This window comes from Amblyomma americanum, chromosome 1, assembly GCF_052857255.1.
Source record: "Amblyomma americanum isolate KBUSLIRL-KWMA chromosome 1, ASM5285725v1, whole genome shotgun sequence".
NCBI classification, from domain to species: Eukaryota; Metazoa; Arthropoda; class Arachnida; order Ixodida; family Ixodidae; genus Amblyomma; species Amblyomma americanum.
Window position 1 is genome coordinate 146449266 of NC_135497.1, and position 18212 is coordinate 146467477.

Consider the following 18212-nt stretch of genomic DNA (forward strand, 5'->3'; position numbering starts at 1 on the left):
AGCTAGAAACCTATGGTCTGCTAAAGTGGATGCCAAAAGAAGGCAAGGCAAAAGGGCAGCAGAGAGTTTGAAGGAGTGACGGGATTAAGAAATTAGCTAAGGTAAGATGGGTGCAGCTGTTGCAAGACTGGGGCAATTTGAGATCATTGCCCTTGCTTTGAAGCAGACCCAACTCTGTAGATGATAAAAGTGTGTATAAGCATTTGCTTGTGGTTCTGCAGCTTTCAGACTATGCACATGCAAGTAATTCCCCTGATAAACCCCCCGATTCATTTCTCTCTTACCTTCGTCCAAAAGGATATGATATTTTGTTGATGTTACTGCTACTCACAAGCACCAAGCATATTGGAACCACATTCACAACAGCCAGCTAACAAAGCTTCCTTTGCAAATTTTTGATATCCCTTTGGAGCTATAGGAATCAGCACGGTAGACACAATCAAAGCAGCACTTTTATTGCGAAAGCAATACTACGCTAGGTCCCCCCGCCCGCCGCGTATGCCAGAGCCGGCGCTGCGCTTGGCAGGTGGTGTGACGTCAGCTCTCTCCGTTGCTATGACGACGCGTGACATCAGCTTGCTCCCCGCCGCAGCTAAAAGGGAGTCGCGAGTGCCATGGCCCCCGAGCCGGCACCGCGCCCAACAGGCAGTCTCTCCTTTGATATGACGACCTCCTCGCCTTGCACTCACTCCTTGCCGGCTTCACTGGGATATATAGTGGTGCACTACGCGTTGGTTGATCAGTCTCGCCATGGAAGTTACCGACGAAGAGTCTATATCTGAATCTAGTTGCTCTACTGCTTCGGAACAGTTAAATTCTAAGGCGAAAGCTAAGCAAGCTTTCGCAATTCAACCAGGTTTAACCAGAGCTAAACCGCACCACATTTTTTTATGAACCAAGTTATTTGTCAGTATGCCGCCGATACTTCTGCTCAGCTGCCATACTTGCCCTTAGAGAGATAATGAAGTGAATTTGTTATGGCTGTTGCAGAGCATACAAGACCCCATCAGATTAATGAGCCATGCTCCAGAACCTGTGCTTATGAAACAAAGAAATTAAGAAAAAAAGGCTGATAGCACTATCGTTCCTTGTGTGACACATGTGATGAATTACATGCAGTTTTCCCCATGTTGCCTTGTATATGTTAACCCATAGGTCCATGTCGCTAACTAAGCCAAGAAAACCAAGTCAAGCCAAAGAAGCAGCATTTATTGCAAAAAAAAATATGCTTTGGACTTGCTGTATTGGCTTCTACAATAATGTCACAAATTGGCAAGCATGAATGGCACTTTTGAATTGACGAAAGACATCTAAAAATAGGCATGAAATGCCATGAATGTAATGTAGAAACTTTCCACTTTGTGAAATCAAATGGACAATGTCAAAAATTGTTCTTAACGCTCTCAGACACGCACTACATTCTACTACTGAGAAAGATTCGAAAATTTGTGTGTATATTTTTACCCTCTATTTCTCAAAAATAACAACTCGAAAATAACGCATGGCGCGCACTTTCACACTAACGAAATTTCAGCCCGATTCTTCAAAAAACCATTTATGCACAATTAATTATTTCCTTCAGTATCAGAAGCAGCTTCCGCAATGAAAAATCAGCTAAAGTGTCCTTTAGTAAAACACTCCGCTGCGTGAGAGAAGAAAAAAGTTACAGTACCAGACAGTGCTTCCCAGGCGTACAGTAGAATTTTGAGACGTCCATCCATCTTTATTTCTTGTTTTTGAAAAGAGATTCTTTTTTCTAGGCACAAAACTGCCCTACCATTCTGTCCAGTGGGGATTTTAAATGTTGCCAGCATCACTGACTTCATGAAGACAGCTGTAGACTCTTACAAAAAAGTTTGAAAAGCCGTGCGCACAAACACAGATGCCTTGCTGCAAAGGGGTTAATGTGCCTTAGGGTGGTTTCAAAAGTCACAGAGTACTGCACTATGAAAAACATTTTTTTAAATATTGTTTATTCAGAACAAATATCACAATGGATGAATGGACAAAAACTGCAATGACATGCCACAAAAAAAAGGGCTTCAAAGGTTAAAGCCACAATAAAGATAAAACTGCAACTCTGCACTTTCTTCAGGCCATTTTTAATTGTTAAGTTTGCTTCCTTACATTGACCCAGAATTAATCACAACTGCAGCAGTCATTGTTTAGATTAGAATGAAATGCTGAATTTTCAGGCCATGAGATGACGTCATGTCATTAAAGAAATCATAACATCTTTCACATCACAGCACTTAGAAGTTGTACATATATTTATTATGAAGATTTTCAGTACTACCTTGTGCATGCGAGGAAACTGGCTTAACATAAAAACCTTAACAATTAGTAAAAGGCCAGTTACACAGGCTGAGCAGCACTGTATACTAATAAATTATTGTTTTGCAATAAAATTTTCAGCTAGATGTAGAAAAAAATGCCAAAGGAATGCTTGTGAAAAGACACTTCCTGCTGCCAAGTAACCAGACACTTCACAACACATTAATGCCACTGCCACAGGAGAAGCTCCTTAGTTTGAAATATTGAAGTGGTGACACACCAAAAAGGATTACTGCACGCTCGTTTACAGGAAGTTCCAAGAGTGGAAAAGGCTGGTGAAGTAAAGCAATAGTGGGATGAAATCGCCGTATTACTTTATCCCAGTTACTTGCACACGGGCTTTTGAGCCAAGTTTCTACTGTGCCGATACATGTAGTACAGACTACAAGCCATTTACATTACTTTATGTGGCAACAGATAAATAACGTTTGAAAGACTAACATGACAACACGTCCCTCAAACCAATATGTCATTTACGCATTTAGTTTAGAAAATGGAATCTCAGCTTTCATCACCAAGCAATTTTAACTGCATTAACAGGACTTTACATGGCAACAATATTAGTTAGTTATATTGATTTTAATGGTGCAAAAGCAACCACACGGCAACAATATGTTACCTCTGAAAGACTGTCACGACTAAGTTATGAACACACCCTATTAGCAACATGTTCTCTCTCTGCATATAATTTAGAGAATAGAACCTCAAGCCTTATCAGTATCTGAAAAAGAAATGCATAAATTGGTGCGTTAATGTATCTTTAGTGGTATAAAAATAAATGTGCTGTGCATATGAACAAATGCAGTCAGACGCACTGCAACTATTCTTTTGTAACAATAAGATTATTCATCAGGTCAAAGCTGTTTCCATTGGGCTGAATTTTGTATTTGCCTGAGCATTCTGCCAACAGGTAGCCATACTCATCCAAGCCCCTGATCAATGCCTTGCATTCATAATCCTGCAGGGTGACCGCCTGGCCTCTGGAATAAAGAAAAGCAAATATGCCACGTGTTATGTTAAAGCAATAGCGTTAAGGCTCTCATTCTGCAGAAAATCCAGTGGCAGCGTTGTGAACGAAAAAGCGGGTGGCCCACCAGCCACCTAGGTAACGCGACCTTGTGACGTCATCACTACCTGCCCACTGGATTATGAGCCAACTGCCCACCATAGTAGGTGGCAGTTAAATTAATGATTTGTCACAAGAGGTTGCTTGGGAAGAGCAACCTAGATCTCGCAAGCCTCACCGGTGGCTGTGTTTGAAACAGCCACTTGCCGGGGCAGCGGTGCATCGCTTAACTGTTGCACTACTGCACCAGGAGTGGTAGGAGGTCTCCCCACAATCTATGAATGTAGATAATGGCCAACGCAGCATATATGAACATATAAGCAGAACCTAGGCGACAGAGGAGGAGTGCTTACGCATAAAGGATCTCTAATGCTACCGCATTGTACTCCTAAGGGAAGGGTAAGCGTTACGTGATGGTGAAAGAAATAACAGTATTTGTGCCTGCGAAGTGATATGCAAAGAGGACCCCAGGCCAGTGAAAAGACCCATTAACGCTATTGTGTCATACCCTTACGGAGGACCTGAAGTGTCCCTCAAGTTTTTTTGAGGCACCTTGCTACAGTCTACTGTGCACTGGACAGTGGCAATGCCAGACATGCTCCTGCCTGCTAATTTTTAGTATATTAAGTGTATTTAGTGCTACTGATGTGAAGCCCTAACTGTCACCTAATGTATGACACACTGCACTTGCATGGTGAAGGGGAGACACTGGCAGCCACTCCCAGGCCATTTTCAGGCATCATCACCACAGTGGCCACACTAACCCCATCAAAGCACTTCTCGTCAGATTGCTCCTCAGTACATCAAACAGTGCGTGCTACCTGTTGTAAATTTTCATTTGAGCTGTCATCTGAATCGCATGCTGAAATCTCATCCACCCATAGCACCAGAAAAGAGGTGAGTGCAAAAGCTGTTGCTTCTAGCAGTTAGCAAAACTCGTTAGTAATGTACTTACAAACGAACAGCTGCAGTCACCTCTTAGTGTGGCCAGAATAATAGGTTTGGTGCTACATTTAGACCATAAATAAATTAATGAGACTGCACTGCAAACACTCCTACCCTTCCCAGTTTAGCGTTTCAAAAGACTAACAAGCTAGCAGGCAGAGTAATTTTCGGACACCGCATTCCAAGTATAGAAAGATTGGTATCCAAGCATCAAAAACGACCATACCAACATGCACTGTGAAAGCTAAGCTTATTTAGAAGAAAGCTTATTTAGCTACAGTGTTTAGAAAAGTGTAACGTGCACTGAATGCTGCATATGAACTCATTTGATGGGTCACTTGCCACATAGACTAGATTATATTTAATTAGGAAGAAATAAAAGAAATAATTGGAAAAAAATAAAAGCTATTTATAGCGAGTGCCTGACTCAGTGGTCACCTTAACTGTACCAAGATAAAAGGGGTGAAGGGAGTGAAAAGGAGGAAGAGAGAAAGAAATCCAGGCCATGCATACTTAAAATATGGGAAAACTACAACTGCCAAACCAATACTAATTCAAGAAACACAACTCAAGAAGCGGGTACATTTCGATCGCGGCGAAATTCTAGAGGCCCGTGTACTGTGCGATGTCAGCAAACATTAAAGAACCCCAAGTGGTCGATTTTCCGGAGCCCTTCACCACGGCATCTCTCCTAGCCAGAGTTGCTTTGGGACGTTAAACCCACAAACCCTAAACCAAGCAATCAAGAAACAGGAGCAAGATGTAATGACACACTGAGCACACAGAATGATACTAAAATAGCATCACTGCAAGCTTTCTCCATAATGAAGTTTGAGCAAGGAATGGCTCCAAATAAATAGAGGCATACTGAAGTTTATTTTATTACTACATGTTACCAGGTACCTCTGCTTCAAAGTAATTGGTGCGTGGTGTTTTAACGTTCCCAAAACTGCATGTGGGCTATGAGGGGCACTGTAGTGGTGGGCTGCAGATTAATTTATTTAATGTGAAATGCTTCTGCATCTTCCCTCCATAAAAATGCAGCTGCTGCGGCCAGGATTCAATCCTGCTACCTTGGGCTCAGCAGCCGAACGCCAAAGCCATTGAACAACTGTGACTGTGCATTAAATTGATTCCTTCAAGGTGTCTAAATACGTTACTTATAGCCAGTACCAACAAAAAACTCACCCATGAAGCCAGTATTTGTAATACTCTTGCAGTACCATGCTACTGCAACCACTTCGAATGTAGCCACCAGAAGCTTCATTTCATTCAATGTTCTAGCAATGACTTTTTCAGGTGTCAGAGGGGAAGCCACTTGCAATGTTCCAAGTTTAGATGGTGCAACTTTCACAATGTCATTGATGCAAAGAGTTGGCTTACTGTTCGAAACATTTATGCCGCAGCCCGAAAAGAACACAACCAAGTAAGAGAAAGTGAAATCAAAAGGTGCAAATCTAGTGAAGTTCTCCTCATGGCACTGTACTACTGCGTATAGCTTCCCCTGAAACATCAATACGAAGTGATGCAAGGGCCTGGTCAAGGGAACCGAAGTGGTTTCCAGAGGATTTTGGTGCTCCACCTTAATGCCCACAATTCAGAATGAATAACACATTCTTTTAGGAAATGATGCACACTACAGCTCGCTTAACAGTGTCTGTACGACTGCAAAAGGACATTATTCTTGTACTAATGAGGTCCCACTACAATATCACAGTAACTATCCCGCAAGAATGCAATTGTGTCCAGCTTTCCATCACAAAACTTCTGATGTTCATTTATTTTATTTTCAACTAACTGCTAGCCTCACACAGGAGGCTGCTGCAGGAAAAGGACAAAAAATATGCGTAGCTTTCTGGTCTCTGTGAATGAAATGATCAAAAAAAAACCTCTGACAATCATACAAACAGTAAAAGTAACAAAAAGCAAACAAGTCAAAGTTATGGCATTCACTTCCAATCTAGGTTTGACAAGCAGTCAAACCTAGATTGTATGTATAAACACTCCACCAGATGATACAACAGAATTGAGTCTACTGATCTGAAGGAAACATACCTCAGCGACTAGCAAAAAGCAGGATTGATAAAAGTGCCATGCAGCATACACAAGATATACAAATCAAGTTTACACATACACTAACAATTTCACAAAGATTGCATCTGTGCAAGCATGAATTAAAAAGCATTACTTAGCCAACATGCTTGACATCTTAAACAACCAAGCTGAAATAGCTCAATAGCACAATGGGAGATATCGGATACTGCACTTCATGCTCACCATAAAGCCATCGCGGTGGCTGAGTGGCTATGGCGCTCGGCTGCTGGCCCGAAAGACGCGGGTTCGATCCCGGCCGCGGCGGTCGAATTTCAATGGAGGCGAAATTCTAGGGGCCCGCGTACTGTGCGATGTCAGTGCACGTTAAAGAACCCCAGGTGGTCGAAATTTCCGGAGCCCTTCATTACGGCGTCCCTCATAGCCTGAGTTGCTTTGGGACGTTAAACCCCCATGAACTAAACTTCATGCTCACCGACATAACAGGTGATGGAATCTCTATTAACTGTGGACGAGGCCAAGAAACCTCTGATTTTGGAATGGGATCCATAGTAAATATCATTTGGCCACTTCACTCTGATGTTTACCATCTGAGAAGAAAACAAACAGCCATTACAAGCAATGTTTCATAACCTTACACCTTTACAAAAACACACCTTGCCTTTCAGCTAACTTAACATTTTTGCATTTTGTAAGTCAATATGCTTTCCACATAAGCCAGTGCATGCATAAAATGCATTCAGTTTATGCATGCACTTACACATTCACAGATGAACACAAAATCAGCTGGCCGAAGAGCATTGCCTCGAATTTCTCCATAGCAGCCACTACTCCGTCAACACTTTTCTCAGTTCTGTAAGAACCTATGAAACTAGGTGCAACCTGTTCTTAGCCATTGAGCAGGCATTGCAGCAAACTCTTGTGTGATAAAAGGATCTCCACTCTGCTGCCTACGCTTGCACTCAATCTTGAATCATCAGCTGTATCTTTTCCAGACTGGGTTGTCTAGATGGTCTTTAGTGCTTTCTGTATGGCACGCCCTTACCTTTTGCACCTTTTGATAAATGACATATTTTCTGTAATGTAACAATGGTTCTTAAAACAACATTAGAATTAGAATGCATTTTTCTTCATATCCTGTTGTGAGCCAACCCAACTGCACTGCTTCTGCAAGCACTGTGAAATACGTCAGAACACAGGTGTTCAACTTCCCCATATATTTGAGCAGAAGCAACTCACTGAAAGAGATTTAGACGGTAGCAAAACTAGTCAACATAATGGAGCACATGGGAGATGTTGATAGCGTATTCTGAAACCTCTGCTAGTGTAAAGCATTTATAATAAACTGCAATCTCCAACCAAAAATTTTAACTTTAACCCAACGTTTCGAAGCCCACCCGGCTCCTTCATCAGGGGTGACTGAGGGCAGTAGCTAGCGTCTTTTAAGTATGGAGGGGGGGGAGGTGAATAGAACGACAGCTGTGTCGCAAAAGGCACGGGGGAGGGGGAGGGGGTTTGGGCTGTTAGTCATGTTGGCGCACTGCAGGGAGCTGCTGAATGGCGACTTTCTTTTTTTCGTTGAGTTGAAGAGCGAAGTCCCTGGGCATATACTGGGGGCAGGTTTCCTTTTGAGTGGTTGATATTGTTCGGGGTGGTTTGGATATGCCAGGATTCCAGAAGGAGCCTTTTGTGGTAATTTCGTTCGGTTCCGAGGATGCAGGTTTCTTCGAAGTTGATTCTATGGTCGGAGTCCTCGGAATGTTCGGCTACTGGATTGCGCTCTCTTGCGAATTTGCGGACGTCGTTTTTATGTTGTCGAATCCTTTCTTTGAAATTTTTGGTTTCGCCGATGTAGCTTGCATCGCAGTCGGTGCATGGAATTTGGTAGACATAGCCTTGGGCTCTTTCGCTCGGCGGCCGGTCTTTGGGAACAGGTAGGCAAAGCACAACAGTGTTTGTGGGCTTGTGCGCAACCTGGAGACCCGACTTTTCAGGATTCGGGCGATGGTTTCGCTGACACCTCCGACATAAGGTAAAGTGACGTATTTTGGTGGCGGCATTGGTCTTTGTGCGTTTATTTCTTGACGAATGTTGTGTTTTTAGCGTCGAATGGTTTTTGAATAAAGTCTTTTGGGTAGCCGTTCATGATGAGTTCTTTGAATATCGTGCGTTGTTCTTTTTTTCTGTCCAGTTCTGTGCTGCAGTGTGTCTCAACTCTTCTGAACAGTGTCTTCACCACTGATGCTTTATGGATTGTCGGGTGGTTCGAAGAGAAGTGAAGATACCAGCCTGAGTAGGTTGGTTTGCGGTATATGGAGAATTGAAGGGTATTGTGGTTTCGGGACACGAGGACGTCCAAAAACGGCAGGGAGTTTTCTTGTTCCGCCTCTAGCATGAACTGAATGTCAGCTTCTACGGAGTTTAAATGACGAAGGAAATTTTGAGTCTCAGATCTTTTGATGACGGCGAAGCAGTCGTCGACATACCTGAGGAAAATCTTTGGTTTTGGGTGGAATGAGTTGAGGGCTTGTTGTTCAATGTGTTTCATGGTTAAATTGGCCATGACGACAGAGATGGATGCTCCGATTGGTGTTCCTTTCACTTGTCGGTAAAATTCCCCGTTTGACGAGAAGTATGTGTTTGATAGGCACAACTCCAGGAGGCGGCACACATCATTTACACTCAGCGGGGTTCGTGCGCTGAATGTGTCGTCGCGTTGTAGGGCGTCACGGGTGGCGACCACCGCAAGCTTCACGGGGATGTTTGTGAAAAGGGACACCACGTCGAAGGAGACAAGGCATTCGTCGGCCTCAAGGGTGGCTTGGGACACCAGTTCGATGAAATGACTGGAATGACGGATATGGGCCGCTGTTTTTACTGCGATTGGGGATATTAGTTTGTGAAGGTATGCTGACAACGTGCGAAGAGGGGAACACCGGAAGTCGACAATCGGGTGCAAAGGGATCCCCGGTTTGTGGACTTTGGGCAGGCCGTAGAATGCTGGAGCCGATCCGTTGGTGCTCAATAACAGAAGGTAGAGGTTTCGGAAGGTGGAGTGTTTTTGGAATACTTCTTTCAATGTTTTGTTTAGCCTTGCTTGGGTAGTGGTTGTGGCGTCCTTCTTCAACGCAGTCATCTGTTTATCCTTCCTGACTCGCCAAGGTTTGGAGACGCGACAGAGAGAGGTGGGACGAATGGCCATGGGAGCTCAAGGCAGTGTGCCGAACGAGGCGGTACAGGGTGATCTGGGGTGGTCCTCCTTTGAGGCACGGGAAGCCGTAGCCAAACTGAGCTACGAGCGCCGTCTTAGCGAAATGCAGGACGGCCGCTGGGCGCGGGAAGTGTTCAAGTATGTCCACCTGAGGTGTGTCAACACCAAGTGGGCCCGTCGCACCAAGAGTCTAGCGGATAAATACGGAGTGGTACCCTCCCCATTTACTTCCGAGTTTTCAACCCAACGGACGGCAGAAGATCCGAGAGCAAGCGCGATGCGAGGAGCAGCGTCGTTGGCAGCAGACGGCCTGCGGGAAGCCAGCATCGAAGGTCGAAAAGGAGCCCCTATGTGACAACACTAGGGACAGTGGACTGTTGTGCGAAGCTAGGAGCGGTGTGCTTCGCACCCGATGGCTTCGAGCAAAGTACATGGAGGGTATGAGCACGATGTGTGAACTTTGCGGAGACGCTGAGGAAACCATCGAGCACATCGTGCTGGAATGTGCTGGCCTACACCCGTCGGTTTCGGATGCACAAGACAATTCCAGTAAGCCCCATGCCACCTGACGCGATCAGCGGATCCAACCTTTGGGGCACTAGCAATGACACTCGGTTTTCGCCGACCCGAAGAGCCACCGCATGGATAGATGAATACGGCTGAACCCTTTAAATCGGGCGGTGGCTCAAGCCACCTAGCCGCGTCTTGTGAAATTTTACTCCTGCCTTGCTTTTAGCCGCCAATCGTATAACCTTCGCTTGGTTACTTCTACCCGCTTAAAATCTACTTTCCCTTCACTATCCTTAAACCCCAATGCCTTGAGTAAATCAGCCCCGCTGCTTTCCACTGTAGGGTGAAGCCCTTAACAGAAAAGTATCAAGTGTTCAGCCGTTAATGCACAACGTGTCTACCTCGTGGTACCTGGCTCTACGGACCTCCTTCACCCCGCGACGTCACGAAGATGCGGTGGCGCTGATGTTAGCAGCGACTTTCGCATGGTAGGCAAAACAGGTTCCGCTTGCCCGTGCCTACCACAGCCGCCGCAGTTACCGGCGGCTGCTTCAAGCCTGTGCACTGCGGAAGCAGCATATATTGACCAGCTGCGTCACTGCTGGATCCGCGTAGTAGCATAAAAAATATTAGATTAGCCTCGATAGGTTCCTCACGCATAAATGCCGCATTCGGAAACTGGCTAACAGGCATTGGGCCACGGTAGTAAAGCGCGAAGTCTGGGAGTCGATAGGCACTGCCACTCAATGCACTTAATAGCATGCAAGTTACTGCGTTCATTCACCTGAACTTCAGGATAGTAGGCTGATAATTGCTCAAGGAAAAAAAAGACATATGTAGCTGCACACGTACTTATCACCTTGAGCCGGAGTGCACGGGGCGCCGACAGGTTCACTCGCCCCCAAGGAATGCGTTTCTTTGTTAATAGCACACCATGTTTAAATGGCGCGTTTTGTGACATTTAATATTTACTTGAAACTATTTCTTGATATGACGACGTAATTATTTCATTCGAGTAGAAAGAAGTCTGGTAAGTTGTGTCAATCTTGCGCGGTCGCGTTGGTGTGCTTAGAATAGCGTACCTTAAGTGTGCTAAACGCCATATGCTTTTTCATTGCATCATGCATGTGTCATGTTTCATGAGGTAATACATGATCGCGAAGCTTGTTTGGAAAGAAGCAGCCGCAGGCGTGCTACTAACAGACACGTGGCGAGATTGAGAGCTAGGGGACGCGGCATGAAAAGTGTTTTCGTTATTCATGCATGCAATATGTAACTAAACTTGGTGCAAATATGAAATTCCTACGCTAGTTTCAGTCATTCCTTTTATTTATAGCTATACCTGGTGCAGTTCTGGGTAATTATAATTAACACCGTCGTCAAGTCCCCCCAAGGTAGGTCTCAAATAATTGAGTAGATAGTGCGCAGTTTTTTTATGCCAGCATGTGCATAAAGCCCTGTTCTGTATGATGACGCGATTAGTTCTTTTTCTATATGATCAGTACTTAAGCATGCATAGTTACATGAAAACGTTTCTTACAAAAAATAACTAACACAATACTACTGCACGTGTACGGAAAAAAATCGAGAGATTTATTACGCTCCTCAACGTCTCAGGAATAGTTTGCGACAAATGGAATCATTTGATTTTCATGCGAATTACGAAGGTGAGTGATCCAGTCGCGGAAAATGTGAGAGGTCAGAAAACGAACCTTAAAGTTTATTCCCTCGTTTATGGCATCTTCGCTTTCGCTTTGGTCAAAGAAATGCGGCACTGAAATCAAAGAAATTACCTCACAATTTTTGACGACCACACTTCTAAAAAGCGTAATTTATAAATTTGTACTCAATATTTTGCTATAATTTTTCGTCACGAAACTAAACTTCAGGGCTAGGAAAGAAAATAATTCTAGAAATCAAAAATTTTCATCAAATCGACCAACTTAACAAGAGGGCAAGTCGGCCTGGCTGGTGCGTGGTCATGCGGCTAAAAACAGCGCTAAGCGAGACAGGACATCGGGGACACGACGCTGTCCCCACTTTTCGCGCAGCGCGACACGTACGTATGTCAGCAGACGATGAGCGCATGTCTGCTCCGACGAAACAACGCCAGCACTTCCCCTCACTACTGTCCCGAAGTAAAATCATTCCGGCTAGTGCAGAGTGTCAAAACTTGTTTTATTCAATGCCTAGCGCATAAATAAACGGCAGGAACGCTTTCTACATGTTTACTACTAACTATATATACAATACACAGTGGCAAACAATTTATCTTTATAGGCCGCACGTGGACAACGCGAGCTCGTGTACTTCGACAAATTACTAAGTTGGAAGCATCGACCATTGCTATGATTCGCAGAAACTGGAAACGCGCCTACAAGCCTTGAAATCCCGCGCTCAACACCTATCCGCGACGCCACTCCCCGACCTTTTGCCTACCACGAGCTCGCTAGCGACTGCAGCGCCACCTCGTTTGTTTACAAACATGCAGGATGTCCATACGTCTTTTATGACGGTCCGCAAAACTCCAGTCCGCAATGGAAGCTTGTTGAGCGAACCAAGCGTCGCTTGAAACATTGGTGGCGCACACAACACGGTCACGCTCCTTGAAGGCTCAGGGGTCCAAAACGTGCCACGGACGTGTGTTAGGTGTTTTTATTCTTTAATTTTTATTTTTTGAACCTTCTTGGCTCGATCCGGTTTTTAGTGCCGTTGATCTCCCGATACAAAGGGATAGCCAGTATGATCGTCTGGCAACATTATGACCAGGCAACACTGGGCAATTTGAGACGCATTTGTCTCACGAAACTCTACCCTGACTGTGACGTTAATCGTTAATTGACCGACGCGGTGCGGTGCTTTGCTCCGTGCGGGATTAGAGGCGCACGAGAAGACAGCCGACGAGGTTATTGTGACGTTATTGACCGACGCGGTGCGGTACTTTGCTCCGTGCGTGATTGGAGGCGGACGAGAAGACAGCCGACGAGGCATGGCGCCGACTGGAAAACGCCGTTCACGACGCCACCCGCGGGATGTGCCTGCGGAACTGCTGGAAACCCGCAAGCAGCAGACAAGCGCTGCCCTACGCGTGACTGCCGAAAGACTTACGAGACCCGCCGAGCGTTGCTTCCTGAACCAGCGGGAGTTTCTTCGGGCCAGCAGGAACGCGGAGCCTCACCCGATACGCCTGGAACGCATCCGAGTCGCGGAACGCGCCAGGTTGACACGTTGGTCTCCATCACTGTCGCCGCCACCGAACCCTAGGCGGAGCAGCAGGCTGCGCTTCCGCAAGCGGGCCACTTGCTGTTCGCCCTCTCTGCTGCCTTCGTCATCCGACGCGAGCCACGCGCCGTGCGAAAAGCGTCGCAGGTGCCTTCGAGCGCCGGGAGCTCACGCGACTAATCGGGAGTGGTCGCCGGAGACGGAGAGGCGCGAACGCCTCATCGTGTCCCGCACTTTGGCGGAGCTGCACAGGTCTCTGGCCGAAAAGCGCCATCTGCTGCAGCAGAACGGGAAGAGTGTGCTCAGCAAAGTGCGAAGCTACCTCCAGGACGTGGCTCTAAAGGCTCAGAGAGAAGAGCAGGAGGAGGAGAAAGAAGAGGACATTGCTTTTTCGCGTGTGTCTCGAGAAGCTGGGAGAGAAGAGCAGGAGGAGGAGAAAGAAGAGGACATTGCTTTTTTGCTTGTGTCTCGAGAGGCTGGGAGAGAAGAGCAGGAGGAGGAGAAAGAAGAGGACATCGCTTCTTCGCGTGTGTCTGGAGAGGCTGGGAGAGAAGAGCAGGAGGAGGAGAAAGAAGAGGACATTGCTTTTTTGCGTGTGTCTCGAGAGGCTGGGAGAGAAGAGCAGGAGGAGGAGAAAGAAGAGGACATCGCTTCTTCGCGTGTGTCTGGAGAGGCTGGGAGAGAAGAGCAGGAGGAGGAGAAAGAAGAGGACATTGCTTTTTCGCGTGTCTCTCGAGAGGCTCGGAGAGAAGAGCAGTGCCATATTACTTGAGGAGAAGAAGAAGAAGAGAAGAGCAGGAGGAGGAGAAAGAAGAGGACATCGCTTTTTCGCGTGTGTCTGGAGAGGCTGGGAGAGAAGAGCAGGAGGAAGAGAAAGAAGAGGACATTGCTTTTTTGCGTGTGACTTGAGCTGGTCAAAATATGCGGCGAAAGTAAAGAGAGTGAGTTTATTGATTTATTGACTTGAAAGGTAGAGAGGTTGGCCTGAAAAATATCTGGCCTGCTACTCTGCACTGGGGCATACCACGCACTGACTAGCCCAGTCATGCGTGCCTTTTTATGGATGGATGGATGGATACGGCTGAACCCTTTAAATCGGGTGGTGGCTCAAGCCACCTAGTCATGACTTATGAAATTTAACTCTTGTCTTGATTTTAGCCACCAATCAGATAACCTTCACTTGGTTACTTCTACCCGCTTAAAATCTACTTTCCCTTCGCTGTCCTTAAACCCCAATGCCTTGGATAAATCAGCCCCGCTGCTTTCCACTGCAGGGTGAAGCCCTTTACAGAAAAGTATCAAGTGTTCAGCCGTTTCGTCCTCCTCTCCACACGCAATGCACGTGTCGATCTCGTGGTACCTGACTCTATATGTCTTAGTCCGCAAAACTCGTCCTGGCCTCAAACAACAAAGAACTTCCCCTACAGTTATCATAGATATTTTCTTTGGCAATTGGCTGCTCAAAAATCCTGTATGTTCCCAGTGCCGATTTCATCAGCATCCCTGTTTTCCACAGAGCTCTCTCTGTTTCTTTAACCTTTTTCCTAACCGATAATTGCTGATTTGCCCCCCGACTGTTGTCCAGATATGTGCTTGTCAACTTTCTAGTTCGCTTTCTCCATTTCGTGTCAACATTCCTTATATACAGGTATCTGAAAACTTTCCTAGCCCACTGCTTTTCCTCCATCTTTCTCAATCGTTCCTCAAATGCTATCTTACTGCTAGTCTCTGCTCCCGAAAGACGCCCATCCCATATCACCTTGTACCCCCTGATTTGGTGTATTGCCATGTGCTCCCAAAGCTAGCCTCCCTACGCCACGTTGTTTAATTTCTAACCTTGCTTGAACATCTGGTCTCATGCACAGGACCGCATTACCGAAAGTCAGGCTAGGAACCATCACCCCTTTCCAGATCCCTCTTACCACTTCATACCTATTGTAATTCCACAGTGCCCTATTTTTCATCACAGCTGCATTCCTACTAGCTTTATTCATTACATATTTTTCATGCTCTGTCAGATACTCAGCACCGTTATTTATCCACACCCCAAGATACTTGTACTCATCCACTGCTTCTAGCGTGAACTCCTGTATTCCATGCTTGCCAACCTCATCATTAAATATCATGACTGCAGATGTTTCCTTACTAAATTTGAAACTTAATCTATTTCCCTCTTTACCACATATAATATCAACTTCTGTAAATCTTCCTTGTCAGCCATTAGCACTACATCATCGGCGTATATTAGTCCCAGTAATGACTGTTTTATCCATTCCCCTTGCTTGAAAAAAGAAAGGTTGAAGCCTAGTTCGCTCCTCTCTAGCTTGGTCTCCAACCCTTGCAGGTACAACATGAACAACAGAGAACATCCTTGCCTAAGCCCCCGATGTAAATGTACAGGCTCCGATACATTTTTTTCCCATTTTATGAGCACTCTGTTACCTCTATATATATCTTTTAAAAGATTAATTACTCCATCTTCCACATTTAATGTGCCCAGTATGTCCCACAGATACTCTTGTATAACGTTGTCGTAAGCTCCCTTAATATCCTGAAATGCTAGCCATAGGGACCTGTGTTCCTTTTCAGCAATCTCTATACACTGCGTCAATGAAGACAGGTTGTCCTCCAACCTCCTCTGTTTCCGGAACCCATTTTGTAGCTCACCTAGCACCCCCTCGTTCTCCACCCAAGCCTGCAATCTGTTCTTTATAATCTGCATCACCACCCTGTAAACCACAGATGACACTGTTATAGGACGGTAGTTACGTCAGCTTTGTCCCCCTTTCCCTTATATGTCATGTTCATTCTACTTAATCGCCATTCATCGGGGACTTTCCCATCCACTGTCATTTTATTCACTGCCTGTATTAATGTTTGCTTGGATTTTGGTCCTAGCTTCTTAATTAACATAATCGGAATACCATCTGGTCCTTTTGATGTGCCACTAGGAACCTTCTTCTCTGCCCTTTCCCACTCTCTTTGCTCAAGTGAAGCTATTGCAGTAACAGGTCTATCCTCCTTCGATAAATTATGTGCAACATTCTTTCTTTAAATTTTTCTGTCATCCTTGTTCCTATGTGTTTTATCGCTTCATCCCCTTCTAGTCGAATACCCTAATCAGTAACAATAAACCTTTGTTCTAGCCTAGTCTTATTACTCATTGCATTTAGATGTTTCTAGAATTTTTGAGCTGCTTTTCTATCCTTTTTATTTACTTTTGACATCCATTGGGCACTCTTCTAATTTTCTCATTAATCAAATAAGATGCTTCCGTTCTACACTTTATGAAGGTATCCCATTTTTTGTCTACCTCAACTTATAGTTCTTGGAATATCTTATGTTCCACTCTATCGCCCTCTTGACCTCCTCATCCCATCAACTCTTGGGTTTGCGTCTTTTCCCTTTTAGCTCTACTCGCACCTTAGCTAGCTCTAGCTCCAGTAATCGAGTTAATTTGGTATAAGTCCATTCTGTTTCACTATCCTCAAAAATTAGTTTCTCAATTTGTTTGTTTGCTGCTTCCAATTGCTTTTCTGAGTAAAAATTCACCTTTGATTATTCATCTCTCTTCAGTTCTATATTGGTTTCTCTTCTGAAACTCAACTTGATACGCTTGTGGTCACTACCTAGACTTATGGAACCATCTTCATCTATGTTCATTACCCCTAATCTGTTATACATCCTCTGTGACATTAGTGCATAATCTATCGTCGAGTGCAGACTCCCCGCCTCCCATGTTATGAGCCCTTCACACTTCTCGGTGCTGTTGCATACAACTAAATCATGCCTGTCAGCCATGTCCTGCAGCATGCTTCCTGTCGAATCCGTGTACCCATCCAGGTCTTCTATGTGTGCATTCATGTCGCCTAATATAATTACCTCGCCCTGTCCTCCTAGCTCATCAATGTCGCTTGCAATACATTCTAACATTTTCCTGTTTTCCTCTTTAGCATTAGCTCCTGTCCACGGGTATACAAAGGCAAGGAGTGTTTGCTCCCCTGCCACTTTTCCTTTTAGCCATAAATGTTCCTTGCATCCCAGTCTAACCCTTTGAAAATTCATACTTTTATGAATGAATGCCCCAATTCCACCTCCCTTTCTGCTGCCCTCTGTTCTATTGCAATATTCCCATGCGTAGTCTGGGTTACAGGGTGGTTGCTCCATGTCTCTAAGATGTGTTTCCACTAAACCATATACCATTAATTCCTCCTGCCTTAACTGTTCTATTTCCTCCCATTTGTCTTTTTCTGCCACCTTGCATGTTAATGTCACCTATATCTGAATTAACTTGGCCCTGGCGCTTGTTTCTATTTCTTCTCCTGTAGTTCCATCGTCCCTTTGATCTTGGTTCTTCCTTCTCTACACTGGTGCCCTCAGAGCTCTGGGTCCCCCCAAAAAGCTGTTGACCGATGCGGTGGCGCCCTCCAGTGATCAATAACGTCACACTGACATGCACCTCAAGTCATGCATCAAGTCAGCATTGACAAAACACCATGCAAACTGCAGGCGAGTTCTTCACTGAAACACTCCTGCTACGCTTTTTTTAATTTAAAAAAAAACTTGAACTAGCATTATTGTAGGTTCTTACAATCTTTTTCACTAGTGTTAAGCATTCACTGCTGTTACATATCAACAGCACACCTTATATGTGGCCCTGTTCATAAAAACATGGTGGCTCGTGGTGGCTCTATGACTGTCTTTATGCATCACAAGCAAATGTGTGAACAAGCTAGAACCAGGCAAATTTTGAAGTGAGTTATTCTAGTCTGATGGAATAAAAACCATCTCACCAAAGTAAAAAAAAAGAGAGAGAAAAGCTCAAAATGCAGTTCAGAATGTCACACAGTTTTAACTGTTGCACAGCAATTA

At 45.0% G+C, this 18212-nt stretch overlaps 1 protein-coding gene and 1 long non-coding RNA gene across 2 annotated transcripts; one reads left to right on the forward strand and one right to left on the reverse strand.

The window, feature by feature from the left end:
- Positions 1–1952: 1952 nt before the first annotated feature.
- LOC144113846 (uncharacterized) lies at positions 1953–13368 on the reverse strand. Its single transcript, XR_013310888.1, has 3 exons — positions 13227–13368; positions 6873–6987; positions 1953–3314 (listed from the first exon to the last, which is right to left on the reverse strand). It is a non-coding gene; the product is annotated as an uncharacterized LOC144113846 (long non-coding RNA).
- LOC144113836 (uncharacterized) lies at positions 12876–18024 on the forward strand. The gene is made up of 2 exons (XM_077647177.1): positions 12876–14281; positions 17669–18024. The coding sequence occupies exon 1, from the start codon at positions 13108–13110 to the stop codon at positions 14110–14112; it is 1005 nt and encodes a 334-aa protein (XP_077503303.1). The 5' UTR covers positions 12876–13107; the 3' UTR covers positions 14113–14281; positions 17669–18024.
- The last annotated feature ends 188 nt before the right edge of the window (positions 18025–18212 follow it).